At 45.6% G+C, this 10,927-nt stretch overlaps 1 protein-coding gene across 3 annotated transcripts in view; it reads left to right on the top strand.

Annotated features, from left to right (window-relative positions):
* Positions 1-345: 345 nt before the first annotated feature.
* The window catches only part of CXADR (CXADR Ig-like cell adhesion molecule), a 64,879-nt gene continuing 54,297 nt past the window's right edge, over positions 346-10,927 (top strand). Inside the window, exon 1 of one of the 3 annotated variants that reach the window (XM_019961882.2) lies at positions 346-724. In XM_019961882.2, the coding sequence (XP_019817441.1) occupies positions 682-724 (43 nt within the window). In that variant the 5' untranslated portion in view covers positions 346-681. The remainder of the gene's footprint in view (positions 725-10,927) is intronic. The other 2 variants (XM_019962017.2, XM_019961969.2) reach the window with 2 other exon arrangements.

Raw genomic sequence — 10,927 nt, 5'->3', positions numbered from 1 at the left:
CGCTCAGTCGTGTCCGACTCTTTGCGACCCCATGAACCTCAGGACGCCAGGCCTCCCTGTCAACTAAGCACACAAGCCCACTCCGGGATCCTTAGGTGGGAGAGCCCGCCTCAGCAGCAAATCTCCAGAGGTAGGAGGCGTGGCTGGAGGCTCCTGCCCCTTCGCCCCCGAGGGTGTGTTTAAGTGCAGGCTGGGCCAACTGCTTTAGTAGCCCTTTTGAGTCTGGGGTCAGGTGGGCGAGGATGTCTCGTGCCTTGCCTTTAAGCAAGGGTGCGACAGCAGTTTCAATCTTCTGGTGAGAAGAGATGGTCCGACCCACGTGGACCAACCCGATTTAACTGAAGGCATGGAGGCGTGGATCCAGGCTCCGGCTTGGGGCGAGTGGCTGCTGGAGCACCTCAACTCCCGAGCTCACCGAGGCAGGAGTGCTTTCCCGGGAGGGTTCCCGGGGCTCCGCGTTGCCATAGCAACCCCACGCACCCGACGGGGACGGCGCGGGCTGCCTGGGCTTCGCTACTACCGGAAGTGACGTATTTCACCTGCCGAGCGAGGGCGGGGTGGGACCGGGCTGCGAGGTGCGGCCGCCGCCAGCCAGTCGGGAGCTCGCGAGGAGACGGGAGACTGAGACCCCGGGGTGAGAGCCGCCTACCTGCCGTTGTCTCCCACGGCCGGGCCGCCACCATGGAGCTTCTGCTGCGCTTCTTGCTCCTGTGCGGAGTGGCGGGTGAGTCGGGGGGGGCGCGGTTCTGTCTTTCGGGTCCTCCTCGCCTGGCCAGCCCTCGGGCGCTCACTGCCCGCGGCCACCCGGGAACAATGAGGCGTGGGGGAGGGGGCGATTTGGGGGCGCTGCGGCCGGCGGTGGCGGTGCGCGCCGAATTGCGCCTGGATGGTTTTGCAGGACCCGACGCGCGAGCCGCGTAGGTGGGGTCGCTGGGAGGGGAGCCAGACGGGGACGTGGGGTGCCCGGTGGGGGAGGGGAGGGCAATGTAGTTGGGGGGGGGGTACCGAGCCCCGGGAAGAGGGGGCGGCGGCGGTGGAGAGGCGCCCCGGGCGCGGGCGGGTGGGCGCGGCGTACTGGGTGCGCCTGGCGCTTCTCCCTGACTATTCTTTGCTGCCGGTGCAGGCTTCGCTTTATTTGCTCTCGCCCTTTCCCTTGTTGGCTGCTGTGCCGTGTCCGTCCAGGGTTACCCGATTTCAAAAGCCTTGGGCATCAGCGGATTTTCAGGTGTCGAGCTGCCCAAGCCAGGAGACCGAATTACAAACGCCATGATTAAATGTTACACTGAGCTTCTCAGCGCCTCTGATCGTCCAGGCTACCTCCAGGAAAGAGGCGCAGAGCGATCTGTACGCTGAGCATTCTCGGTCTCTGGGAAAAGGCGAGCTCGAGCTGTACAACTAGACGGTAACTCGGAGAAGTAAACCGTGGAAAATCGGAAGTAGGTTCCAGAAAAAAAATGCAGTATTGATTTCGGCAGTCGCCGGGCCGAGTGCAAAGGAGAAATTAGTAACCTTGAGTTTATAATGTTTTGATTTATGTTGATGATAACATAGAATGACTTGTACGGGGTAATTCCGAAAGGATCCGCCAAGTACGTGTTCGACTGAGCCTTTGTCAAGGGAGGGGGAAAGGGCTTTTAAAATAATGTGGACAAAAGACGTGGTCATTTGATAGTTTTAAAAAACGGATTTGTTTCCATGTCCGTGCTTTAGCCTACTGATCTTGTTATGTCAAAGTAAGCACTTGTCGCATTGTAGAACCAAAAGATTTCAGTAAACCACCCACAACAAAACATCCATTGGTGGGACCCTAGGACGCACACTTTGTGTAGGCCCGGAAGGATAATTTTAAAGCGCTCTGAAGCTGGATGGAGTGGCCCGTTGTGTTGGGATGGCTCTCTGCTTCCTGTTAAAACGTTAATTCCATTGTTGGATGCCACAGCTGTGAGCATTACTCATGGGATCAACATTCTATTAACAAGTCTAATTTTCGATCTGAGTCTATATAGCATTACCTCCACCTTTTTAATGCTTGTCATTTCGACATGGCTGAAATATCCCAAGTAAAGCTTCCGGAAAAGATGAAAGATCCGTAACCATTTTAGGTGATAGGTTTTCACCTTGTTTTGGTCTAGGACTAAACCGAAGAAGTTGAGAACATTGTGATCTCTGTGGAAAAAAGGGAGAAAAATGTTTTAGGCTACATCTAAAGCAGAGAAATGGAGGAATATAAACTTTATAGAGGATTCTCCCTCCCCTGCCCCCAATCCCCATATCAGGATAATTTCATTTTTTTTGGATGCCTCACTTTGGTAGGCACAATCTAAACGCAGGATATTTTGATAGGTGTAGAGTCCTGCTGCTTGTAAACTGCACACTGTGGTACAGTGTTAAAGGGCTGTTGTCTTCAACTAAACTAGTTTTACTTCAGTTTTCCTGCTTAAGCAACAACTCAAAAACTGTAATTGATATATGGCTTTGAGTATTTCTTCAGATACTTCTCCGCACTTGAGAAATTTATTGCCATGAACTCAGTTTGAGTGGTAACACAATTGGAATCTGTTTTACAGTTGGCAACATAAGGTGGAGGCTGTCATTAAAAATGAGCCACTAGTAGATCTTCCTCTAGCGTTGTCTCTGTGGGTTGCAGAGTTTTGTGGTGTACTCTGGTTGCTGGTGGAACACTTTTCATTGCCTTCCGAGTAGCAAGCCATACCACTAGTAGTTGCAGTAGTAATAGAGTAGTAGCAGTAATAAAGTAAGGCTTGATTTTGCAGTTATTAAATGCCAGGCACTGTTGTAAGGGCTTTACATACATTTATTTAATGTACCTCGCAGCCCTGGAGGATATGTACTGTAATAATCCCAGCTGCACAAATGGAGAAACTGAGGCACAATGTGGTTGTATAACTTTACTTGCCAAGATCATAAATTTCCTCCTGAATCCCTTCTTTTATCACTGTGCTATCACTTTCCTCTTTGATTTCCTCTGATCGATACCCTAAATTAATGTCACTGGTTATCTGTCATTTATTAAGAACTTGCTGTTGGTTTGACCACATGCCAGGTACTGAGGCCTTTTATTAGTAGCCTTTTATTAATAATTTCATAATCTTAGCCGAATATTTTTGGACACTCTAAGAACACGAGGATCCAGGGCTTGTACTGGTGTTGCAAGCTTGTATGGCGCATGCCCCACAGCATTGTTGTCTCCTAGGGATGGCAGTGTTAAAAATTTGAGGTGCTGCTGCTTTTCACAGTATCAGTCTGAGTGAGAGTAAAGCACTGGCCAATGAATCTGGTCTCCAGACTACTTGTTAGCCATTCAGTGACAGCAGGACCCTGTTCTCTGTGAGCCTCAGTTGGTTTATGTGTCAAGAATACTTATTGCTTTGCTTTACCAGGAGTATTTTCCTTTACTTTAAAAAAAAAAAAATGAAGATTATTAGATGTGAACTTTATCCCCTCCATATGCCTGTCTCTTAAGTACATTCCTGTATTTATACCACCACCAAAAGTCCCCATTATACCTGGGCAAAAGTTGCTTTTCCTCCAAGGCAAGCCACCCAGCATTGGCTCCTTACCCTATCTCTTGTGGGGTTTCCATAAAATTACCCAATATATCTTACTGTACTGGGTCGTGGGCCTTATCTGTGTTGCTGTTCACTGTTACAGTCCCAGTGTTAGCTTGTGGTGCCTAGCACATAGCAAGTGTTCAGCAAATGTTGAATGACCAAACATTTTCAGCCTCTTTGCCCCTAGGCTTAAGGATATGATTCAGCTGTCATCAGTTACATCCCTCATTTTCTCCTGGTCTCACCCCCCTACTTCAGTTGTCAAAGGTATCAATCACCACGTGCCAAATCCATCCATTTCTTTGGAGCTCCATGACACCTGTTTGGGCTCCTTCCCATTGTGTTCTCCTGCCCTTCTCTGCCTTCTTCACTGCGTCCCTTAAAGGTCAGCCTCCCCCATGATTTGACCCGTAGCTGTCTTCTCAGTCTCCATCTGAAACCTGGATGACTTCATCTATCCATCACTGCATTCTCAAAATAGTCACTAGGGACTTTAAAATGTTGCCGGCTCATCTCTCCTTTGATTTCTGGGCCACTGTTTCCAACTGCCTTCAACATTCAGCCTTCCACTTTGCATGCGCTTGAGTACCTGAGACTCTGCAGGTCCTCAGCTGAAGTTAGCATTAGTTAACTGATTAAATGGTCCAGTCATTCAAATATTTATGGCCTGCTGCATACTGTGGTTGTGCCGGATATCCCAGCAGTTGTACAGGATTTTGCAAGATGCGCAAGATTTGATGGAGCATTCCCAGCAGATAGAGATCTGGAAGGAAACTCAACTTGCCTTGGGAGCTGAGACGTTCAGGGCAAATAAGGCATCTAACTAGTCCTTCTTTTGATGTTCACCTGAGTCAGAGGGACGTGTGGGGTGGAGCTTGAGGTTTTGCATGTTAACAGGCTCCACGTGATGTCATTGATGACTGCACTTTGGGCAAAGGCCTGGAGACTGTGTAGAGAGCTTAGGGGAGAATCGCTGTCTGTCACATAAAGTGTTGTCCTGCCCCTGCCGCCCAGGGGTGGCACTAAGAAGCTCCTGGAGGTGTTAAAGAAGAGAGCCCGTATACCGAGAGTGATTCTCTTGAAGAGTGTAGATCTGGAGGCAGGGAGAACCACAGCCCCAAGGCAGGAATCCATTTGGGATGACCTGGACATGTGCAGTCCCTGGAAATACAGCAGGAGTGGTGCTGGGCCTGCTCTTTCATCTGAAAAGTTGTTCTGAGGGAGGTGCAGTGGAGCCCAGTATCTGGTTGAATGAGTGGGCAAGAAAAAGATGGAGGGAAGGAGTAAGGCTTCTGGCTTGAGTGAGTGGTGATGTCACTCCACAAATCTTGGATGACTGAGCTTTGGACCGGTCGTATTTGCGGTGGATGCCTGAGGGGAATGGATATGAAAGAAATCCAGTGGGAAGATTCCAACAAAGGACCGGATCTCAGGAGAGAGGCAGAGATGGGTGGTACAGAATTGAGAATCACTGCTGATAGTTTGGCATCTATGTCAGGTTAACTAGGAAAAGCAGGTAGGACTCGAAGAGAAGGTGAAACGTGAAGCTGGGGAACATCAGCGTCTTACTAGATGGTGGGAAGTGAGGAGCTGGGGACAGGAAGGAGTGATGGGAATGTCGGAGAACTAGGGGATGAGGGGGTCCCAGAAAGTGATGAAGAAATGAGACCAGTGCATCTTACATTAGGAAATTGTTGAGAACATTTGGGAAGTTATTGATTCTGGAGAGAGGACAGTTCCTATACTGAGAGTAAGGCTAGATTTTAGTACGTTGAGGAGTGGACATCAGGTAAGTAGAGAATGGACTTAGAGATGTACTTTTCACTTGCCGTTGGTTTGAGTGCGTGTTGCTGGGATTTTGCTGGCGGTCCAGTGGTTAAGATCCATGCTTCTATTGCCAGGTAGCAAGGGTGTGATCCCTGGTTGGGGAGCTAACATCCCGTATGCGTGTGTGCATGCTCAGTCATGTCCGACGCTTTGTGACCTCATGGACTGTAGCTCCTCTGTCCATGGGGATTCTCCAGGCAAGAATACTGGAGTGGGTTGCCATTTCTTCCTCCAGGGGATCTTCCCAACCCAGGGATCAAACTGGCATCTCCTGCATTGGCAGGCAGATTCTTTTACCACTGAACCACCTGGGAAGCCCTTTTAAGATCCCACATGCCACCAAAAGACAAACACAAAAAAGTAAAAACAACAACACACAAACAGTGCCTGTTGCACATGTGGCCTTAATTTCAGGGGATGTAGCAGACTCCATGGGAGAATGTGGAAACCAGCAGATGAGGGCTCTAACTTGTAAGTGTATGTTTAATAAAGCATGTGTTTATACACACACACATACACTTTTTCATATTCTTTTCCATTCTAGGTTATTACAAGGTACTGAATATAGTTCCTTGTTCTATACAGTAGGTGTTTTTTGTTTATTTAGAACTCTTATTTCCAACCACCCCCACTTGGAACCTTGTTCACATGATTCTTCCTTGAAACAGTGTATTCCTCTTTACACTCACTTCAGAACTCTGAACCCTTTGGCTTCCCATCTCATTTGTCTCTTATGTAGGGATTCCCATCATCTTTAAGGAAGCTTGAATATCCTTCCTGACATGCCCTCAACCCTTATATCCTTTATATCCCTCCTTAAGCACTCCCCTGTCTCTCTTTTCTCCACCAGATCTCTTGAAGGAGTTTGCTGCATTTGCTGACTCCAGTGACTTCCTTCATGTTCATTCCCATAGAAGCTCATTTTCAGCCCCCTCTCCCCCTGTGAAACTGCAGTGGCCGCCGTGGCTGCATCGCACAGTGGACATGTCGCACTGTCATCCTCTTAAAGCGAGGATGGCTCTGTTGACTAAGCTCTTTTCCCCTTGAGTCATCCCTCATCATCCTTAGCAGATCCACTCTCCTCCCTCTGCCTAAATGTCTGTTTCTGGCTTCAGTGACCAGTTTCTGTCCCTACAGCCTCCAGGTGGTCTCTGGTCTCACTCACCCGAAGCTTTGCCCATAATGTCAAACCACTCACTCAACAGCGCTGCTTACACTTCGCACAGACACCACCAATCAGTCAAACCTGTCTCCACACCACTGTTCTCTTGCACATTAAATGGCATTTTCAGCCATCAGACTCCCCAGGCAGAAATCTAGGCACCTTACTTGACTTTTCCTATTCTCTCCCCAACTTACACCCATGTTTCTAGGTCACTTGTATCCTTCCAGCCACCACTCGTAGTTCAAAGAGTATTGCCATCTCTTAAGATGGTTGAAATAGCTTTCTAAGTGGTTTCTCATTGAGTGAATAAATGGGGAAAGATGGACCAGGCAGGAATTTGTGCTTGTTGGCTTCAGAAGAGACCTGGAGCAGGGGCAAAAGCATTTGAAGATCCGGAATGGGTGTATCATTTGAAGAGGTGAGCAGTGGGCCCCGTGTCCTGCACAGGCTTGCTTTCTGTGTCAGTTCTGCCACGTGGGCAGTGTTGGGGTGAATTTGTATTACTCCTCCAGTCTCATCGTAATCCTCTGCTTGCAGCCTGTTCTCCTCCTCCCTTCAGTCCCTCCTTTCCTCTATCATACTCAAGTGTAAGTAATTAGGTAAAGGCAAGAGTTGAGACTGGGAACTTTTGCTTTTTTCAAACTTTTTATATTGTATTGGGGTGTAGCCAGTTAACAACATTGTGGTAGTTTCAGGTGAACAGCGAAGGGGCTCAGCCATACATGTATGTGTATCCATTCTCCCCCAAACCCCCTCCCATCCAGGCTGGCACGGAGCTTTGAGTAGAGTTCCATCTGCTATACAGTGGGTCCTTATTGGCTATCCATTTTGAATATAGCAGTGTGTACAGACCTTCCTGAACTCCCTAAGTATTCCTTTACCTTGCTTCATTTGGTGGCCAGCAAGTAATGGATGTGAACTTTAATTTGATAATTATTAAAGTAATTAACAGGCTTCCCTGGTGGCTCAGACAGTAAAGAATCTGCCTGCAATGCCAGAGGCCGGGGTTCAGTCCCTGGGTTGGGAGGATCCCCTGGAGGAGGGCAGGGCAACCCACTCCAGTATTCTTGCCTGAAGAATCCCCATGGACAGAGGAGCTGGGTGGGCTAAAGTCCATGGGGTCACAAAGAGTTGGACACGACTGAGCGACTAAGCACACAGCACAAAGTAGTTAATTATTTAGGTAGCCTGAAAAATAATTAAAAGTTAACTAGAATGAGCTTATGGCTTTATCTTACTGTCTTTCATCCACCTTGCTTTTTAAATGATTTATTAAAATATTCACTTATTTATATATTTTGGCTTTGCTGGATCCTATTTGTGTCTCCAGAGCTCTTCATTGTGGCATGCACACTGATCTAGTTCCCCAGCCAGGGATCAAACCCAGGCCCCCTGCATTGGGAGCACGGAGTCCTACCCACTGGACCACCACTGAAGTACCTTGCATTTCTAAAGAAAATAATGTTGTAGAATAATTGTTAGATTGGTTTTGAAATTAGATTGTTAAGAGTGTGATGCTAAGTGGAAGTAAAGAGCAGTCACCTTCTCTAGCTCTGGCTCCTTTATCTTCTATCTAATTTCTTCAGTGGGGCCGAAATTACAAATGGCAGAGAGTGAGGGGGTGGGGCACTCACCCTGGCACAGTGATCTATGCAGGACGCTGGTAGTTCCTGGTTTGGTGATCTCTTGGGAGCCTGTTATCGGTGTTCTTTGTAATTTGTTCAGTTTGTTGACTCCATTACTGTCTCCACACGAAAGAAAATAGGCAGGAAGTTGAAAATGTTTCTGCATTGAGTGGCAAGATGGTGACTTAAAGGGACATTTTATCTCTTTAGTCCTTTTCCACTGGTTGTAGGCTTTCCCTCCCCTCATGGACTCACCCTTTCTGGTTGCTAATAAGGAGTTAGCCAGTTGAAGTTTAAGCCTTAAAGGCCTTTGCTTGACTCAGCAGTATTTGCAGTTCATTTTAGTTGGCAGGATTCCGGTAGAAGAAAAGATGATTGCCTGCTCTGTTGAACAAGAGAAGGTAGGATAAGGGACAGTAACAGCCTATTTTTAGGGTGGGTGTGAGATCGGGGACATAGTTCAGTTTGTCCTTTGATAGTTGGTGAGAAAAAGGATTAATAGTCACATTAACCCGTGTTTACATACTGAGACAATGCACTTTTCTTTAGAGACTATTAAATCACTTCCATTCTTTCAAGGGTACTTTACAGATTGGAGTGGGAATAACTTTGTTTCATTTATTTCTAAAAAGTATCAATAAAACTGTGTTTAGATTTCGAGAAGAAGCAACAGAACTCATCATGGTTCCCTTTTCACTTCCCCATAGCGTCACTGTATGTTCCATGTGAGTTTTAGAGGTTTCTCCAAAGGAAGAAACACCGATAAAAATGCTCTCAAGGAATCTCAAGGAATATGCAGATGCAGTGAAATCAAACGTGCTGCACCACATCTTTGTTGAATTGTTAGAGTGACTCGAGTTGACCCTCCTCAGTCTCTCAGACTCCCCAGTGAAGAGTGCTTTGAACTCTTGAATAACAGGCGATTCCCAGGGGGGTTTTCTTTAATAAACCAGACAAAAACTTTCAAGTGTTTTGTGCGCTGGATAGTTCTACAGTAAGAATTGAGAAGACTCTTTGACCTACTTGGTTGTACAACGTGAAATCTGAGACTTAGAGAAGGAACTGGTGACTTGGGGCTAGAAGAGTATCTTACTGTGTTTTTAAAGACCATTTCACACGCATCTCATTTGAATCCAGTCTCCTGACAGCCTATGAGTAGGAGGGACACTGTTTTTTGTTTTTTGTAACAGGAATCAAGTCATAAAGCCAAGGCCTAAGTCTAATAAATTATGGCATTGGTCCAGACAGTGCCGTCCTAGTAGAAACATAATGCAAGCCACATATGTCATTTAAAATGTTCTGGTAGTCACATTTTAAAGTGAAAAGGAAAAGGGTGAAATTAATTTAAATATTAATTTTGTTTAACCCAGTATATACAAAATATTAATTTTATATGTGGTCCAACTGAACATCAATAACATTTTTTTTTTCATACTAAGTCTTCAAAATCTGGTCTGTATTTTACCTGCAGCACATCTCAGTGTGCGCTAGCCACATTTCATGTGCTCAGTAGTCGGGTGTGGCTACCACACTGGTTAGCAGAGGTCTAGAACCTGGAGTTTTAATTCCAGTCACCCTCCACTGTATTTAGTTTCGGAACATGCTACTGATTAAAATAGCATGGGTGTGGTGTGCCATCAGAACAGCTTCTTCAGTAGGAAGTGCCTTTAGAATTGCTGTCATGAGATTTTATCTAAAATATTTGTATCACATAATATTCCTATCGGCAACAAGTTAAATAAAAGTCTCACTTCATATTTAGTTTCGTAAAATCATCAGAGAATTATAAAAACTGTCTTTATTTGATAGTTATATGCATTTGTATTTTAGGTATAAGGGAAAAAACCAAATATAGGGGGAAAATAATATTTTTAGCTTGCCTTTGAGGAAAATAAATGCATTTATGGAAATATCAGAAGTAAGTGGTCCCTGGTGATGGTTGCTAGGGAAATTTGAATTCATTTGGGGATATTAGAAAGGAAATCATGCCAAGATTGAAGCAGTCAAGTTAAATATACTTACAACAGGAATTTTTTTTTTTTTTGGTAACCTTTTCCTTATTAACGTCACGGTTTTTCGTAAGATCAGTTTATTTGCTTGTTTTGCTATAATCTCTTTGCTTTTTTACTTTCTGTGATCTCTCTAAGACACTTCACCCGAGTTTTTTGTTGTTGTTGTTTTTGCCAAGTACTCACTTTTTCCTCTTTCATGTTAATTAAAGGAAGAAAAGAGAGCCTGAGGTTTTTTTGAGCAAGGAGGCAAAGGCAGATTTCTTAAAATGGAGCGATACATACTATTCTCTGAAGGTGATGAAAATATTCACCATGGCAACGGATCTGCTTTACCCATAATGCAAAATACTCAATTTGCATTTGTTTTGCCAGAGAATTCTGAAATTAGCATCTCTGTATTAGAGAACATGAGGAAAGTAGTATACTACATAGACTGAAAAAGGCTGAGACTTAATTTTAATCAAGAAATGAAATTTCTGTCCTTTCCTTAGATGAGTCTGTCTGTGTGCCCTTGAGGAGAGGAGGAAGGAGTGGGTCGCAGTCCAGCTCCACAGATACAATCTGTGCTCACATTCCTGACTCTCCCGTTTGGCTTTACATTGTAATTTGTGCTTTAAGTGCTCCTGATTTATAAGTTACATATTCAGTTTCTCATACAGGACCACAATCGCCATGGAAGAAGTTTGGGGGAATAAATAATATGTACATGTGCGTTAGGTATGGCAG

Source organism: Bos indicus, chromosome 1 (assembly GCF_029378745.1).
Source record: "Bos indicus isolate NIAB-ARS_2022 breed Sahiwal x Tharparkar chromosome 1, NIAB-ARS_B.indTharparkar_mat_pri_1.0, whole genome shotgun sequence".
Classification (NCBI taxonomy): domain Eukaryota; kingdom Metazoa; phylum Chordata; class Mammalia; order Artiodactyla; family Bovidae; genus Bos; species Bos indicus.
This window is presented reverse-complemented; position numbering and strand designations above follow the sequence as displayed.